The sequence below is a fragment of the Oryza brachyantha genome, chromosome 3 (assembly GCF_000231095.2).
Source record: "Oryza brachyantha chromosome 3, ObraRS2, whole genome shotgun sequence".
In the NCBI taxonomy this organism is placed as follows: Eukaryota; Viridiplantae; Streptophyta; class Magnoliopsida; order Poales; family Poaceae; genus Oryza; species Oryza brachyantha.
Window position 1 is genome coordinate 13,826,815 of NC_023165.2, and position 18,438 is coordinate 13,845,252.

An 18,438-nucleotide genomic window follows, 5' to 3' on the forward strand; every position below is an offset into this window, starting at 1 on the left:
AAATCTATTAATACAATTTCCACATATTATACCATAATATACTGTTTAATCTATAAATAATTTAAGAGTGCGAGGTTTGACTACTTATAGGACGTCATCCTTTTTTTGGAACTATAATTAGAAAAGGTATTGATGATGTATGGGCATTGGAGCCTTTGTCGTTCTAAAACAAGAAGTAATTAAGAAAATTGTATGTGTCATTTGTTTTTTCCGCGATAACATTGTCATTGATAAATTAAAAAATGACAATAGCAAAATATATTTCCTGGGTCATGTTGGGGTTCCTCTACCCTCTTTTTTTAATTAAGATAGTGGAATAAAAATATCAGCTCTTGTATCATATGATCGGCACACACACAACAGTATGGTTCTTCTCCCCTCACAAGGTATGAAAAATAAGACGCACACATGAGTTTTTTATACACTTTTATGTCGTTGGAATAATAACTCTACATAATATTGGTATTAACGCACGGAAAGCATGCTATTAAGTTGATCAAACTTGAAAAAGTTTAGCTTTTAGATGCCGTTTATTACTCTAGATCCAAGGGATTTGATTTTATTATCCTATATTGTTAGTATGTGTAGTAAAAAATTTATAGAAATAAAATTAGAACTAAAATATATAATATTACGATAAATTTATGTGTCAAATATCATGTTAAAATAGATGAATTAATAAATATATATTATCAAAGTTTTAAATAAAATATTTAATATACTTATTAAAAATATATAGTTAAATTTAACTACTGGTATCGTAGCATTGCCTAACTTTTGTTCGTATTTTCTGCAAGTATTTCGAGAGGACATTCGAATGAGCTCACAGCGGCGCAATATGACAACTACGCTAGCCAAACTATACCCATACTCTGGGGTCCCAGAACCAAAAAATATAGAAAAAAAATACTAATAGCATTATGATATATTGCTGATTCGCTTCAGATCATCAGTGCATTTACAGATACAGCATTGGATCTGAAAATCTTGGGATAAACGACACACAATTTCTTTAATGGAGATGGAATAGGAAGAAACCGTTCGATCGAATATACTTCATCTGAATGTTTGACGCCGTTGACTTTTTTATATATATTTGACTATTCGTCTTATTCAAAAAATTTACTTAATTATTAATTATTTTTATATCATTTCATATATTGTTAAATATATTTTTATACATATATATAGTTTTATATATTTGATAATTTTTTAAATAAGACTAATAGTTAAACGTATATAAAAAGTTAACGTCGTCGAATATTTAGGACGGAGGTAGTATACTGTAGTAGCTGAGCTGAGCTTTCTGCCCACCCCTGACCCTGATCGTGCTTGCTTTGGTTTGGTAAATTTTGGGGTTTAAACTAATCACCATTACCAGCGGATTTGTTCCTGTGGAGATCAAAATCCATGGGCGATTCGTATAAAATAAAGCAATTGTGATGCAGCTCCGTACCATCGATCTGACAAGGTAGCAAACGTGGAGCATTTCGGGTAGCAATGCAAATTCTGAATTTGTTTTATTCACATATCAAAATTCTCCTCTTGATTTAAAAATTGTTTTTCTCATTTGTCGTGGGAATCCTCTTTTTATCTGGGCTTTATATTATTCTCAGTGTGTGATGTTTTGCAGGAGAGCTAAGAGCTAGGGAAAGAAAATATGCCTATATTTTCCAGATGTCGAGGAAGTGTGTGTGATGCTTGCTTTTGAAAAGTAAAAAACGTCTCCCTTTTGAAAAGAGATGCGAGCTCATCTCTTTAATTTTAATTGCCCTTAAATGTAGGATATTATAAGAAAATGTAGGCCTAACAAGATAGTTTTAGATTATAACATGTAGGCCACGCTGTCACAAGAAAATGAAATGCATATCATGAATGGATTTGCAAAAAAAAAAATACTCCTCAACAAAACTACATATTTTACACCTCGTAGATATCGAGTGCAACCCGGTTATAGTAATGGTTTATGCTACTCAGGTGGTTCCATATTATAAGATTATTCTAATTTTACTTAAATTTATTAATTAATCACTATATATGATTTTGTATATGTATTTATGTTTATTACTATTCATATGAATATGGATAAAACTATTATTACATCTTGAAATGGATGGAGTAGTTTTTTCAGAATTTTTTTTATATTATGAAGATTTTTATGATTCATAAGAAAATATCTCGAGGGGCTAAATTTGTAGTGTAAAATTTTAATATGTCTAGGTATCATGTACTTGAAAGTTCTTTACATTACAAATATATATGGTATCTTGGGGTAATATCTAAGTATGGTAAAGAATGCTCTCATATGATAGTTAAGGGTCATAATATGGGCGTGTCACTGTACTGTGATTTAATCAGCTGAGTACACATACGGCTGCAGAATATTGAGGTATTTCCTCTCCTAGCTGTAAAATTAAGACAGCAACACAGATACATGGAAACAAACAGCATGCAATTAAATTGGTAGATCAGCCTGGATAGATCATAGATGAATGATAGATGCAAGCTTTTTCCAGTTTCATGGTCCTGGATCGCTAGCTAGCTAGCTCTCGTCGTTTCCTGCGATGTACGTGTATGCGAATCATCGCATGCACGGGGCATGCAATTTTTTTTTTGACACCGAACGAACATAGCCTACTTTATTTTGGACAGATTATTTTTTTGACTTTTACGGATATGTTTTCTAAACTGTTAAATGATTTTTTTTAAAAAAATATTTTATATGAAGTTTATTATTTTATATTTCTAAAATAGATTTTTAACTTCATAATAATTCTATTATCTGTACTATCAAATAGGTATGAAAAATAAGATAATCAATTATGTGAGGAAAGAACAAAGCCTTCCTACGGCTACATAGGATTCCAATGGTCCAATGCAGGGGTTGCACGCACGGACTGTTCGCCCATGCATCTTTGGCCGCCAAGTTTTTCTGCATTTCTTTTTACGGTGTAGCCTAAAATAAATCGACTTGCGAACGTAATCAGATTTATCCTTTAGCGTTAACTACGAAAAGGAAAAAAGTTTGAAATTTCAAATAGACAAAAAAATTAAGGGTGTGTTTAGTTGGTAGATGGGATATTACGAGCCAGATTGAATAGGGTGCATGGTTAGGTATAGAGAATATTTTACGAAGATATTCGATGAGCGTATCATATAAATTGGCCAGATGAGCTCATCCACCTTCACTAACTATGATCATTAGTGATTGTTTAGTAATAATTAGCATATTTGTTATTGATTACTAATTAGTAATTTTAAATTATTGTTAATTATGAATAATAGATATATTTTGTTGCTAATTGATATTAATTATATAAAGATTTATGATGATTAATTTATATTATTATTTTTTAATAATCAATATACTCATCCCATCTACCCTCGTGCATCGAACTTAAAAAGTTCTATCATTTGATTCATCCAAACCAACCTAAAATTCGATCACCATAGCCAATGAAATATGGATGATCATATTATATTCTTAGACCACCAATCAAACACACATTTTAATAGTAGCTAGCTTTTACCATCGTTTTTAACAACAACAACAATAATAATAATAAACATGCTGTTTTATTTAAAGGAGTCCTAGCCAGTAGGGGCCTTTATTTGCATTCTTGTGTACTAGTGGGAACTGAGCAAATTTTTTGAATTTTGAATTTTATTTATTAAATAATTTACAAATTTAATTTGTATTTCAAAAAATCACAAAACTAACCTCCCTCTAGGAGGGCAGAAAGGTGGCGTGACAAACGGCTACTCGGTCGCGAGGAACGGCTGAAAACAGCGGCACGGTGAATTTTGCATTTAGGCCCTTACCACCTTTTGTCGTATCGTCCGGAAATTTTGTGATTTAACTATGGTTTAATACATATATGTATAATGTATGAAATTGTTTAATCAATAGTAGTAATGGGCTCAGTGATAACTATTCCCTTTTCTATCTAGGAGACAAGAGGTCAGATCCTCACAATAGCATATTTTAAGGTAGTACTTATAATTAAACAATTACATATGTTATACATGTATGTTTCAAAATACGGTTCAATCGTAAAATTCGCCGTGCCGTCGTTTCCGACCATTCCTCACGATCGAGTGGCCGTTTGCTACGTCACCTTTTCGTCCTCCTAATTTTTTGAGATACAAAATTAAATTTGTAAATTATTTTAATAATAAAATTCAAAATTCAAAAAATTCGGAACTGAGCTATGTGTCAACAAGATCTGGGCCATCGTTGGGTGTCGCTTATGTACTGAAGCACTGTACTACTAGTCCAGTAGCGAGCAGGAGTTTAGGCCAATTAATTTTGTCTATAAAAGAGCTTGTTTGGGGCCCGGAATCCCCAGCCCATTTCCCAGAGGATGAATAATCAGTCCAAGCGCCACATAATTAACTCCCTCGCCACATGAGAAAATATCAACAAACATATCACAAAAGCCCATGCAATATTGCTTTCTCCATGCATCCCAAAAGATAAGTACATATATTTTTTCCTATCAATCACTTGTCCATAATCACAGGTAAAAGATATGATATTTTGGGGCATATGTTGGGTATAGGTAATTTAGTATATTGGAATTAGTTTTAGCATCTATAATTCATGCATGTTATCCATATCACTGATTTTATTATACTGTTTGTACTCTCCAGTGGCTTGTGTTGTGTATTTGTATGTCATTTTTTATACATGCATATATACAATGTTCCGATCGGTGAAGGTTATGGTTGTATAACTTGTTGGTTGCTATCAAATAAAATCCATTCTTCGAATTTTCTGTTATTTTCTCAGATTATTTTTGCCCTCGTGCTTTATGTGAATATTTATGTACTTTTCCTGGCAGCTTCGTGAATTTCCTATTTCTCTCTTGCTCATAAAGGCTTTGTTTAGTTCTTCTTTTCCTTGGTGTTCTACTAACTACTGCTGCTAAGGCTGGTTCGACAGCTTGGTTGTTAACCGGCACGAAAAACACGGTAATAGATTAATACATAGTTAATTAATTATGAACTGTATCAAAATAGAAAAATAGATTAGTTTGGATTTTAAAGCAGTTTTCCTTAAAAAAATTTCGCATAAAACACATCATCTAGCAGTTCGGTATACGTGCGCGTGAAAAATGAGAAAATCTAATGTTACGAGGAGGGGAAACGAACGGGGCTAAGTGAAGGAACTAATAGAAGGGATCTATGTAGGAAAAGAATCATTTATATCCATGTTAGGCCACAAATCTCATTATACTTAGTCATGACTCATCGTCACATCCAGGAGAATATGCCTCAGTCGTTGCTGCCCTCTAGTACTCTCCTCCTTGTTAGCAGCGATGGAGCAGTGGGCATGTTTCTCATTATTCTCTAAGTAAGTTTTTAGAGTTTCTTTAACGAAGTATGTGGAAGTTTTAGGTCTTTTAGGTCATCCGAGGTTTATCTTAATTATGTCTATGGAGTTAGTTTTGGCTATACTCTTTTGCATTTTGTTATTCTTTGTCGATGGTCATTGTATTCACAAGATAGAGACTTATAAAGGTTTATTGTGAAGTTATCAATGATCCAATTGATATCATGGACTTTAGACTATGGATCATGATTCGTTTGAGGATGGATGCCGACCTGACCTGTCGATGCTTTTTCATTTTCTTTTGTGCGTGTTGGTTAACCGTGGTGCTTGTATCTCTTGCAAAGTTCCAAGATATATAGTATCTTTGTCCTGTGTCGATAGATTTAATGCCTTTTTTTTTCTCGCGTAACTAGTTATAACCATTTCTTATGTTTAATGTAATAACCAATCTTATTTCACTAAAAAATGATAGGTGTATATTAAACAAAAACAAGCATATGATAGACTTCGTCTCACAAGAAGATAAATACTACTATAGCAACACTTATCGAGGATGGATGTTGATTTACTGATGTTTGTTCATTTTTTTTGCGTGTTGGTCAAACTGCGGTGCTTACATCTCTTGCAAAGTTTCAAGATATAGATCAGTATCTTTGCCCTATGTAGTTAAAGTAGTTATAATAGTTTCTTAATGTAATAACCAATCTTATTTCATTAGAAAAATACCAGCTGTATATTAAGCATAAACAAGCATGATAGGGCCCGCCTCACAGGAAGATAAATACTACTGTAGCAACACTTCAAAAATTTTCATATGCACGGTCTACATTAATGCATACTGATTATAATGTTTATATAGATTTTAGAATACGATGTGCAGTGTTTTATTTATTTTTTGAAATTTCCATAGAAATAATAAATCCTTTATCCCTCCAAAATAATAATAAATGGATATTTTTCTCTTAGAAAATTCGTCTGAAATCTGAAAAAAAAGGAAAAACATAAATGGGAGAGATCTAGGGTTTTAGCCCAAAGAGGCCCAATAGATATAAACCTCCCAGCCCCAAACCCTCCCTACCTCGCATCGCATCCTCCCCGTCGCGCCGCCACCACAACCCTAGCTCCTCCCACGCCCTTCCCCGGCGGTATCGACGATGGCGGCGGCAGGCGGCGGCGGCGCCCCGCGGGCGCTCTCGCAGCAGGAGAAGGACGTCCAGATGATGCTCGCCGCGGACGTGCACCTCGGCACGAAGAACTGCGACTTCCAGATGGAGCGCTACGTCTTCAAGCGCCGATCCGACGGTACGCTCCCTCCTCCCCGCCATGCCTCTCTCGTGATCTGGTTCGTGGGGGAATCTCAGCGCTGTAGCTAGATCTGTTTACGTTGGTGTACGAGCCATTAGGTCGCTTCCCCGTGATTAGCAAAAACTCATTTTGCCAGGATGCGGAGCTTTCGTTTGTTTCTTTAGTTGTAGGTGTAGACTGGCACATGTAGATGTTCGCTGCACAAGACTTGTTCATATATGATTTTGTTTTGTTTGTGAGGAAATTTGAAGTCTTTGATGCTATATTGTGTTGATACTTTAGTTAAGTAACCTGTGTGCAATTCCAATTCATCAGCTCTTTTTACCATTGAAGAAAATAGGAATTCGAAAGGTCTCATTCATCTGTAATTGTTATGGTGACCAGTGACTTAAGAGGCTACGATTACATATTTTCCTCCAGGCATTTACATCATCAACCTCGGGAAAACATGGGAGAAGCTTTATCTGGCTGCCAGAGTGATTGTTGCAATCGAGAACCCGCAGGACATCATCGTGCAGTCTGCTAGGCCCTATGGACAGAGGGCTGTCCTCAAGTTTGCACAGTACACTGGTGCTCACGCCATTGCTGGCAGGCACACCCCTGGCACCTTCACCAATCAACTGCAAACCTCATTCAGCGAGCCACGCCTTCTCATCCTCACTGACCCCAGGACGGACCATCAGGTATTCTTTTTGTTCCATGAGCTTTTAATTGCAATGGAGTTTGCAAAATGTGCTTATGCCTGGTATATTATGGTAAATGTGTTGGTGTAACTGTGTGCAGCCAATCAAGGAGTCTGCTCTTGGAAACATCCCTACTATTGCATTCTGTGACACTGATTCTCCCATGCGCTATGTCGACATTGGCATTCCTGCCAACAACAAGGGAAAGCAGAGCATTGGTTGCCTCTTCTGGCTGCTTGCTAGGATGGTTCTTCAGATGCGTGGCACAATTCTCCCTGGGCACAAGTGGGAAGTCATGGTAAACTTTGACAACTGATGCTCACATTTCGATTCTTCATGTTTGGATCTGTTCTTGAATTGCCTTCTGCGTATAACTTGATGCCTTGTCAACTGTATTCTCATTTCTCCTTGATTCTGTATCTGTTTTGTAGGTTGATCTTTTCTTCTATAGAGATCCAGAGGAAGCAAAGGATCAAGAGGAAGAGGAGGCTGCTGTAGGTCCTGAATATGCTGCAGTTGAGTACACTGCTGCCCCAACTGACAATTGGGGTGACCAGCAATGGGGTGGAGAGGTTCAGCCTCCTGCCGCACCTGTTGCACCAGCCGGGGAATGGGGTGCTGCTCCAGGTTGGCTTTCCTTCCTTTTTTTATATTAATCTTAATTCAGCTACAAAGCAATGTAGAGTTAGTACATGATTTTTACCTTATTTAATTATTTCTTCTACATTTTTCATAATATGAAGTTTTGTAAATTATGAGCTTGTTAGATCGTATGGTACACGTATTAAGCTTTACGAGGGCATGGGTACATACTACCTACTCCCTCCATCCAACAAAAAACCAATTTCTAAGAATTAATCTGGACAACCACTATATCCAGATTCATCTCCAGAAATTCAATTTTTCTGGGACAGAGGTAGGTAAATCTTTAGTTATCCTACGTGATCAAAATGCTACATTTCTTGAGGGGAAGTGGGATGTTGTCAGGGAAAATGGAAAAGTTTCATTTGTGATTATTGGGTAATATGTAAATGTGAAGAAAGTCAAAAGGTCTATGGCGATAAGTTTTTTTTTTGAACAGTTGGATTACATTCTGATGCTGAATGAATATAATTTTATAAAGTTTCTTAGCCTAGCTAGTTAGACTTCAATTATGCATTGTTTTCTGGGGGTGGCATTTATCTGATGATATGTTTTGATTGCATAGAAAGAACAATGGGGACATGGGGATATGGGATTAACGTAATGATTTGAGCCATAGTTGTGATTTGTTTGTTTAATCATAAGGGCTTTTTTATTGGTTCTATAATGAAACAACTGAATAAACTCCGAAAATTGCAACATGGACTAATGTTTGTTTCGCACTCAAATTGCAGCACCCGTGGCTGCAGAAGGATGGGATGCAGCGGCTGCACCTCCTCCTTCCGCTGCACCTCCTGCTCCTGCTGCCCCTGGTTGGGAGGAAGGCAGTGTTCCAGCCCCTACTGGCTGGTAGGGTTTTATATGCGTATCATCGTTCATCAACTACCAAGGAAAACCGAGTTACTTAACATTATGTAATGTATTTGGTGGATCTGTTTAAGTCGCTCCATGTTAAAAGTACTGCTTATAATGTTAAGTGCGAATCAATTTTGAATGCTGATGCATCTAGGCACTTCTTTCTTGTCAACACTTTTTGCCTGTCAACTTCTTTCATGTCAACGCTCATGGATAACATTGCTTCAAGGTCATTTTGTGATCAAATGCTGTGACTTGCAACTGTGCTATTTGATATCATCTTGCCAACAGTAGTTGTCGGTGTGCATGCCCTTGCCTTTGAATGGCATGCTCCTTTGGAATAAGGTTGTTGCCTCATTATGGTGATGGGTTTGCTCAAACAGTCGGTTTGGAAAACATGTTCTTTTCTCTTGGAAGACTTGGGGAAAAAACATTATCTCGCTATCTCGACAACTGAGCATGTTGCAAACTTGCAACGGTTGAGCTGATTTTGTAAGCTCATTAATACTCTGATAATTGGAGGCAGCTTTCTATCCCTCCATTTTGCCAATTTTTTTCCCAACTTGCTAATGGACAATTAAGCGCCGCATCTGCCTTACGTTTGGTGAGAGTATTCATTCTCCTGTCTTCACTGGTGGTTTCATCTGAAGCAGAATCAACTTATGCTGGTACGGTGCTAGCACCAGTTCTAAATGAAGAAAAAAAAACGAACAATAAACCTCTCAACAAAAAAAGAAAAAAAAGGAAAAGTATCAGGCTCTCTTTAGATCTTTCAAAATGGCAAAAGTTTTGCTATTTTGAAGCATTTTTTGGTAAAATGGATCTAAACACCTAGGGTAAAAAAGTGACAACTTTGCATTTGACATTTGGTAGGGACGCGGAACCTCACACTTTTAAAAAAAAATGGTAATTTTTGTATGCCTCTAAACACCAACTTATATAGAAATGCAATATCAAAACTTTTGTCATTTGCCATTTCAAATGCCTCTAACCATGGCCTCAGTCACATTCTCTCTCTGCACAAATTACAGAAAAAACCTCTCACTGTCAAGTCTCCCACGGTGTGAACTTGTGATCTCCAAATCCAATTCATATCGGCCCCCAGGCTCATCCAGAGCCCTACCTGGCCTCATCAAAATCCCATCACACGGACAAAACACCAACCAAAATAAAAATTCATATCTTTTTTATATTATTATTATTATTTTCAGAACATCACTTTCTCCATTTTTGAGAATTATACATAAACCCCAAAGAGGAAGAAATGCTAAATAAATAAAAAATACACCCGTTTCTGGTTTTTATTAATTCATTTCCGGTATTAAAACTCGTCCACTTCTTGCAAGTTTTTCCGACCCACCGCAGCCTCCACCTCCACCTCCATCTTCACCTGGTAATGGCGGCTGCCGCCACCTCTCGGATGTGCTCAAGTCACCTCCTTTTCTTATAGGGTTTGATTCGATCCATGCCATCAGAAATGTTCTGATTCATAAAATGTCGTTACTGTTCCGCCGGATATCGACCTGATGCCATCTGCTATTCTAAATTTGAATCGTGCCATTCTATCACCCCATAGCCTCATTTTTGTTGTTTGAGCCAGATCGTATTTTCGTATGGACACTTTTACCCCTAACTAAATGGATGAAGAGAGAGAGAGATGGACAGATCGACATCAGCATCCATCCCCTCTCCACACGAGCACAAACCCTAGGCGGCGGCGGGAGGTGAACACCAGCGCGATGGCGGGAGGCGAACTCCGGGGCGGCGGCGGCCGTGACCTGAGCAACTAGAGGCGTACTCAGCAGTGCCAATCGGGGGCGGTCTCGACTGCGGCAGTCGCGTCGACGTCGACCGGAGGTGGCCTCGACGATTGCCATCGGAGTGGGGCTCGGCACCGATCGCTAGCTTGCTCGGTGGCGGAGCACAACCGGAGGCGGGCTGTGGAAGCGATGAGCCATAAACAGTCTAGCTGTAGCGTTCGTCGCCTTCAAGCCATGTCTCCTTCTGGATGCACATTGAAGTGTGCTTGCGATGTTCCCGCCACGACACATACGTCGAATACACCAGGAATCCTGGGCGTCGGTGGTTGCAGTGCGGAAAATTGGTATGAATATTGACATTTGCATGCTCTGTTTATGCATAGTTGAATTGACCCTATTTTGTTTACGGAAGGATGGATAGTACTTCTTATGGTTTTGGGAAGACCTTCTGAACGATTACGTTGAGGAGATGGTTGCATACTGCCATGCCGGGGAGTTTGAATGTCTGCGAGAATCGCTTGATTTGCTTCGAGAACAGTTAGTACAAGAGAGAAATGCAAAAACAAAGTTCATGCAACTGCTGGATGGAAAGGAAATTGAATTGAATTAAAAAATTGAAGAGCTAACTAAATTGAAATAGAAGCTTAGGAGTTGTAGAGTGTTTTACCTAGTAATCATCTGCATATTATTTGTTAGCACAGTGTTAGGAACAAATTAGAGGGAAATATGGTAGTCAAGCTCCTTTGTTCTGTATGGCTAGCAGTTATGGATGCAATGGTTGTTTATGGAGAAATGTAAAATGTACATTTTGTTTCAGCATGGAGTGATGCAATGAATTAAGTTTCCTCTGTACCGCATTTGACAAAATATTTTGTAACTCTTGTGCTTTTCAATGTAAAATAATTTGTAACTCTTGTGTTGAATGGAAAGGAAATATTGCTGAATGGAGAGTAACATTTTTTTTTTTTTGCAACTCTTGCTGTGGGTGTACTGGAACATAAGAAAATTTTCCTTGTTAGTTTGTTTTTAGGTGCTTTCTGGAGTTGATTTAACTGGATCTGGGCATTCAAATGTGTAAATGAATTTCAAATGTGTTGCATGTGCCATGTTGCCAATCTCATTTTCTTTCAGATGTGTAATTGAATTTCAGGTCTATAGAAACTTTATTGGGGCCGTTTATTTCGGTCTCGCAGTTTGCCCGACAGATGTAGTGCTTTTTTCCAAAACTGCCTAGGTACTGCGATTTGACGTTGTATAATACCTTGCTAATTGTAATTAGCCAATGGCATCCAGTTAACTTTTATATCCCAGGCCCTTTGTAATTTCCTTGAAAAAAGATTCGAGCTTCTATCATTTGATTTGACATAAAAACATGCTAAACTTTTGACATTTCAACCCTCTTAGAAACCTTATGTTTTTGTTTCTTCTTATCCTTATAAGCTAAAATTTAAATTTTTCATCTTAAATTTAAACTTAGTTTTGAGGTTTTTTCATCCTAGTTTATTTTAGTCTTTACTTTTAGATTGCTAAGAACATGTATATAAAAGTATTTTTATATAATTCTTAAATTATTTTTCGTTTGTAAAATGTTGTTTCGCTTTTTTTCTCGACAACCATCATTTTAGCTTTTAGATCCACAAAGAACACTTATCCTAAAAATGGATCTTAGCTTGGCGACAGAGTTGTTGGCACCAATGTGGAACATCTTGTTGTCAAAGCCACTTGTGCGAATCACTTGTAATCAGGGTTTCATTTATCATGAAGTCTACCGAAACTGACAACAACGTGATTATCGGCGATAATTGCTTAAAAACTGCATAAATTGGAATTTGAACTTTTTGAACAATATCACCGCGGTTTTGAAGCGATTGCTGCACAGTAGGACACGATAGTCGTGCGTTTGGTGTGATCATCGTGGCAATTTTGATTAATCATGATTTTGATCGTGATAATCACGCGGTTTTAAAAGCGATTGCCGCAAAGTAGGGCACGATAATGGCGCTGTTTGGTGCGATCATCATGGCAATTTTGAAGACGACGATAATCATGATTTTGATCACGATAATCGCATGGTTTGATGTGATTATTGCACGATTTTAAATACAACGATAATCATGGTTTCGGTTGCAATAATTACGCATGTTTCTATAATCATCGCAATGATTTTGAATTCCTTCCATTAGGCCGTATTGGGCCTCAGGAATGGTGCGATTTTTAACTTTTCTCACATTTTGAACTTTTTTAATTGATTCATGTGTTGTTTTTAAAAATCTCTTCACCATTAAGTTTAGGAAAAACATAACTATCAACATGATTTTTTTTGGATTTTTCTACTATTTTTAAAACCTTTTGAATTGGGACGATATTCGTGAAACCGTATCATCGAAAACCGTTACCATACCCCGACGATACATGCGATTATCCCAATAATTACCACGATGATCATGGTTTTGTGAACCTTCTTAAAATTGACCCTAAGCTAACACATTCCTACTATTGACCAATCTACCTATATTGCATAAACTAGGGGCTCGTTTGGCATAGCTCCAGCTCCAACTCCAACTTATCTGGAGTCAGAGTTGTGCCAAACGGTACATATTCTTTTTTTTGGAGCAGAACTGACGGAGCTGTTCCTAAAAAATGAACTACAGAGGTGAAGCTGGGTTTTTGTTGCTACACAGCTCCACTCCACGCCAAAAGACCCACTACCCTTTGTTATTTTATTATAATTACTTGAATTTGCTACTCATGTAGGACTATATATTATTACTAAACATTTATATTATATGTTAACTGTCATTTAGGATTTTATAACCATATAGTTGTGTTGTTCAAATTAAAAAACAATCGGTATTTAATTATACGAAAAAGAAATATAATTAAATTATAGTTTAATCATGACTCCATATGATCCAAAGGGTATTATTATCGATATACTCCGTATCTTTTTTTAGGAGTTCTGAAGCAGACCAAGCTAGCCAAACAGTTTTGATATCTGCTCTTCAGCTCTCACTGGAGTTGGAGTTAGAGGTTTGAGCTAAGATCTGGAGTCCACATCTCTACCAAACGGGTCCTAGATTTACTTATTATCCAACGGCCAGAATCTATCCACCGTCGAATCGGACGGCCAGATCAGCGGTGACTCCCTCCCTCCCGTCCCGCCGATGCACTTCCTCCGCTGCTCCTCTACGCCAGCTCCTTCCAGTAGCCTCAAACCCTAGCCGCCGCCGCCGCCGCCGCGGCCCTACAAGCAGCTTCCCTCCCTCCTCCGCCGCCTCCTCCTCTACGCCCTCCCTCCTCCGCTGCCCTCCCGTCCCACCATCACTGCCGCCGCCGCCTCCCTGCTGTTTCGCATCCACCGCGCCGCCTCTACACCTCACCTCCGTCGCCTCCTCCTCCTCTCCGTCTCTGGCTGGCCCCGCTCTGCTCGCCTCCTCCTCCTCCGACGCGCTCCGGCTCTGGCTCGCCTCGGCTTCGACTCCCCCTCTCGCCCTCGATCGGCTCGCGAGTTCGCCCGCCCGCCCGGCGCGCGCCTGCGCCGATCCCCATCCCGCGAGACGGGAGCAGCGCCGCCGCCCCCGCTGCTTCCGCCGACCCGCCGGTGAGCGCCCGCATCCTCAGATATACACAGATATACTCCGTAGCTTTAGTTCTTCGCTGGTAGTGCTAATATCAGTGGTGCTAGTTTGTTCTTCCCCCAAAGAAATTTGGCCCCCATGCCCCACGATGGTTTGGTCCGCCCCCTAAACACGGTATTTGTTTTTGTTATATATGCAAATTCAGTTAGTTCAAAATCTGTATGCGGATTGCGTGTTAACCTGCCCGCTAGCTAGTCTAGGTTCTGAACCCCATCATCCCATGGTTTGAATTTGATGACTAGTACATGCTTGTTTAGGGCACGATATTGGTTTAGTTGATCCCATTGGACGTGGTACCCATGGTATGCGTTTAAAAATTTCTGCGTGTTTGTAGTTTCCAGCCATGCCGGGGTTTAGTTTTATACTTGTATTTGTGTTAAGTTCCTGTAGTAGAGATTGATGCTTTGTTGAGATTTCGATGCACTAGGGGTAGCGGATTGGATGTGTGAACCGTTTCAGAATTTATGGGACAAACAAGAAGAGCTAAAAATGAAGTATTTTTGGGTCTGAGGTCATATCTGTTCATTTATCTTAGTAAGAAAGAACAGCAATTATAGGGGCATATTGATTACATTAGTCTATTAATTTGAGTTTGTTTGACAACATAATCAAATATCATTATAAGTGTTAATCACCTGCTTGAATGTTGATGATATGACCCAAGTAATTTAGTACCAATGTCATGTATTTTTTCTATTGTATTCCCATATTTTTATGATTTATTCTGATATACTGATTAATTTGGGCATTTTTCTGATTATTTTCCTGAATTATCCTGATTTTCTGTGATTTTTTGGATTTATTTACGAATTTTCCTGTATTTTTTAGAATTATCCGGATTTATGAGCCAATTTTCCTGAATTTTCGTGAATTCCTAGACATTTTATAATTTAATTACGATTTTTCTTACTTATTTCCTGATTTAAAATTAATTATGTCATTTTCAAAATTATTTACTGATTTTCCATATTTATTTACTGCTCTACATTTATTTCTGTCATTTATTTGCTAACATGGGCAAAACAGTCTTTTTACACCGCCATTTCACACTGTTAAGTCTCCATCCATCCAAAATGGCGTGTAGGTAAAAGAAAGTTGGGTCGATGGCATATAGGTGTCTATAAACTTTTTAGTGGCACGCAAGTAACCACCAACTTTTTTAATGACATATAGGTAGGACTCTCAATCGGGTGCCGCCTCCTACTGACGCCCTCCATTCATCGCCGCCTTCCATCCCGCCGCCGCCTCCTCCACGCCTCACCTCCAACGCCGCCCTACCATCCACCGCCGCCCTGCCGTCTCGCCTCCACCGGGTGCCGCCCCCTCTACGCCTCACCTCCGTCGCCACAGGCCTACCAGCCGCCGCCTCAACCGGGTGTCGTCGCCTCCTCTACGGCATCCCTCTGTCGCGATGGCGGCCGCCGTCTGGCCGCTCTCCCCCGTCGCCGACCTCCTCCCCGCCTCCCTTTCGCTGACCCTCCTCGTCTCCCTCGTAACCTCCAGCCCCCTCCCCCCCTCCCCCCCTCCCCCATCATTCTACTCATGTCGTCTCTTCCTCTTGTGCGCAGGTGGTCGCCCTGGTGCTAAGCGCCGCTGCCTTCTTCTTCGAGCACATCCGGAAGATCGGATGCATGCACTCGTAAGCGCTTCCGTAACTACCCAATCCTGTCGCTGTTTGCTCTGGCGATCTGCATGTGTTTGTTTTGACTGGTGTGTTGTTCTGGATCTCACGCCCGCAGGCTGGAGAGGACCACAGTCTTGTCCACCTTCTTCGAGGACCCCAATTCGCTCAACAAGGTACGCGAGGAATTCTGTTTACTCACTTCAATTTGAGTATTCGTTTCTCTCCTATACTCGCTTCAAATTGAGTGCTCGGGATGTTGGATGGTGTGCACATTAGGTGTTTGTTCATTTGCTTCTGTAAATTGTGCTAGGTTCCTTGCCCATCAATTTACGATCCTGCTGAGAAGTACATTTCGTTGATCATCCCCGCTTATAACGAGGAGCACCGGCTTCCTGAGGCTCTTTCGGAAACACTCAAGTAAGGCTCTGCTATGATATGCACATTTCCTGTTCCCGTTGCTTCTCTGTTTCCTATAGTTGAACGATAATGTGAGTTGTTTTGTTATAGTCATTGCTATATTGGTATGTGATGTTAATCTCTGTGTTCTTTTGTTTCTCTCATAGCTATCTGAAACAACGTTCAGCTGCTGAGAAGTCATTTACTTATGAGGTATGACAGGGCAGAACATGTTAGAAACCTTTATTCGATACAACAATACATCAGAAAGAAAAAAAGCATTTGGCTAATTATGCTAGCAAAACTAACTAAGCACAAATGAGAAAGTGTGCATTTCAGTATCATGAGATATGTTAGTGCACTGGTTAATCAATTCGCCGTACTTGAGACAGTCCATTAGAATTGTAAATTTGTAATAACTTTTCCTACCCATATGTTGTTTTCTACCTGAGATATATCAATGTCCTGTTTGGAGCAACGTTTTAATCATGAACTTGTTTGGAGCGACGTTTTGATCCTGTTTGGAGCGACGTTTTAACCAGAGGACTGATGTGGTTTTACTTAATTCATCAAGGTCTTGATTGTTGATGATGGAAGTACTGATCATACCTCCAAAGTTGCCTTTGAGTTTGTACGGAAACACAAAATTGATAATGTTAGAGTTCTTCTACTCGGAAGAAACCATGGTAAAGGTGAAGCAGTTAGAAAAGTGAGTGTTTAAGTGCCAATTCATCCTCTACTCTCTCCCACACGCACACATTACTTCAATAAAAATAAGCACTGATTAATCATTTTCCTTTTGTGCAAACATTGTATAGGGCATGCTCCATTCGCGTGGTGAACTATTACTCATGCTTGACGCTGACGGGGCAACTAAGGTTACTGATTTGGAAAAGCTTGAAGCTCAGGTTTGTCATAAGATCAATCAGAACAACATGTTGTATACACTTGTATATGCATATTTTGATTGTAATCGGTAACATCTTAGAATTGTATCTTGCTCCTAGGTTTGTGCATTGGCTAAAAAAACCGAGTCCAGCACAGCTACATCTGCTAGTTCATCTCAGAGACTATCTGATGCTGAAATTGCTGTTTTTGGTTCCCGTGCTCATCTGGAGAAGCAGGCTCTTGCCACAGTAAGTGCCCCCCCCCTCCCCCTCCCCCAAAAGAAGAAACCCCATCAATGGTGTGTTTTTGTTCTATCAGATTTTTCATGTTGTGGTATATTGTGCTTTTCCTTGCTTACTGCAGAGGAAATGGTATCGGAATTTTCTTATGAAAGGTTTCCACCTGATAGTTTTATTGACCGCTGGTCCTGGGATCAGAGATACACAGGTTTTTTTTTTTTTCCAAACATGAGGTGTGCCATTAATTCATGTACGGTTCGCTTTGGTAGCATGCTATTAACTAAATTCCATTTTCTTATTACTAATTTAGTGCGGCTTCAAGATGTTTACACGAGCTGCTGCAAGGAAACTTTTTACAAATATCAGATTGAAGAGGTACCGTTGTTATGTTTTCTAAATATTAGGCTTCTAGTATTTATCAAATCCTCTTGCAAGGCTAAAGTTGATGGTGGTGGGTGATTTTTTTCTGTTCCCCTTTCTTTTTGTGTGTAACCAGGTGGTGCTTCGATGTTGAGCTTGTCTACCTATGCAAACACCTCCGGATCCCCATGGCTGAAGTATCTGTAAACTGGACTGAAATACCTGGATCCAAAGTGCGTATGACAAGCATCCTGCATATGGTATTTGAGCTCCTGCTGATCAAAGTAGGTTATGGACTGGGCATATGGAAAATCTACTCATAGACCATATGCACTGTGTGCTGACAATCACCATAGCTTATCATCACTGGACTGTACACCAAGCCTAGGCTCACATGTAAAATTTTTCCAAGATTTTTACCTAGAGAGAATCCATTTGTGGCAATCATAAATCATAGAGTTTAACAAACATAGATCACATATATTGTTCCTTCTGATAAGTTCTTTAATCCTTTTCCATTTTTGATGCTTGATTCTGATGGGGTTGTCTTGTTCTAAAAATTTTGGCTTCAAGCAGTAACTGTGTGTGGCACACCGTCATAAATTACCTTCTGAGTGATAAGAACAATAGGGGTGATTGTTTGGCTTTTTCTGACATTTGCAAACGAAAAGTAGTTTGTTAATAACACTTTTATATACGTATTCTTAGCGATC

The 18,438-nt window shown here is 39.1% G+C and overlaps 2 protein-coding genes across 2 annotated transcripts; both read left to right on the forward strand.

Annotated features, from left to right (window-relative positions):
* Positions 1–6,409: 6,409 nt before the first annotated feature.
* On the forward strand, positions 6,410–9,066 carry LOC102716664 (40S ribosomal protein SA-like). The gene is made up of 5 exons (XM_006650115.3): positions 6,410–6,637; positions 7,061–7,323; positions 7,424–7,621; positions 7,755–7,950; positions 8,700–9,066. Exons 1-5 carry the CDS (start codon positions 6,490–6,492, stop codon positions 8,816–8,818), a joined length of 924 nt encoding a protein of 307 aa, XP_006650178.1. The 5' UTR covers positions 6,410–6,489; the 3' UTR covers positions 8,819–9,066.
* A 4,994-nt stretch (positions 9,067–14,060) lies between these two features.
* Positions 14,061–18,337, forward strand: LOC102709915 (dolichyl-phosphate beta-glucosyltransferase). Its single transcript, XM_040521884.1, has 12 exons — positions 14,061–14,181; positions 15,392–15,710; positions 15,787–15,857; positions 15,958–16,015; positions 16,153–16,259; positions 16,406–16,451; positions 16,813–16,947; positions 17,057–17,146; positions 17,246–17,374; positions 17,490–17,573; positions 17,676–17,740; positions 17,862–18,337. The coding sequence occupies exons 2-12, from the start codon at positions 15,630–15,632 to the stop codon at positions 18,046–18,048; spliced, it is 1,053 nt and encodes a 350-aa protein (XP_040377818.1). The 5' UTR covers positions 14,061–14,181; positions 15,392–15,629; the 3' UTR covers positions 18,049–18,337.
* The last annotated feature ends 101 nt before the right edge of the window (positions 18,338–18,438 follow it).

Excerpts from the sequence above, each read along its gene's own strand:
- LOC102709915 (XM_040521884.1), top strand. The coding sequence starts at position 15,630 with ATGGCGGCCGCCGTCTGGCCGCTCTCCCCCGTCGCCGACCTCCTCCCC. Across the intron at positions 16,260-16,405 it reads GCTCTTTCGGAAACACTCAA|CTATCTGAAACAACGTTCAG; the intron begins GTAAGGCTCTGC and ends TTTCTCTCATAG. Across the intron at positions 17,574-17,675 it reads CTGGGATCAGAGATACACAG|TGCGGCTTCAAGATGTTTAC; the intron begins GTTTTTTTTTTT and ends TTACTAATTTAG.
- LOC102716664 (XM_006650115.3), top strand. The coding sequence starts at position 6,490 with ATGGCGGCGGCAGGCGGCGGCGGCGCCCCGCGGGCGCTCTCGCAGCAG. Across the intron at positions 6,638-7,060 it reads CTTCAAGCGCCGATCCGACG|GCATTTACATCATCAACCTC; the intron begins GTACGCTCCCTC and ends ATTTTCCTCCAG. Across the intron at positions 7,324-7,423 it reads ACCCCAGGACGGACCATCAG|CCAATCAAGGAGTCTGCTCT; the intron begins GTATTCTTTTTG and ends AACTGTGTGCAG.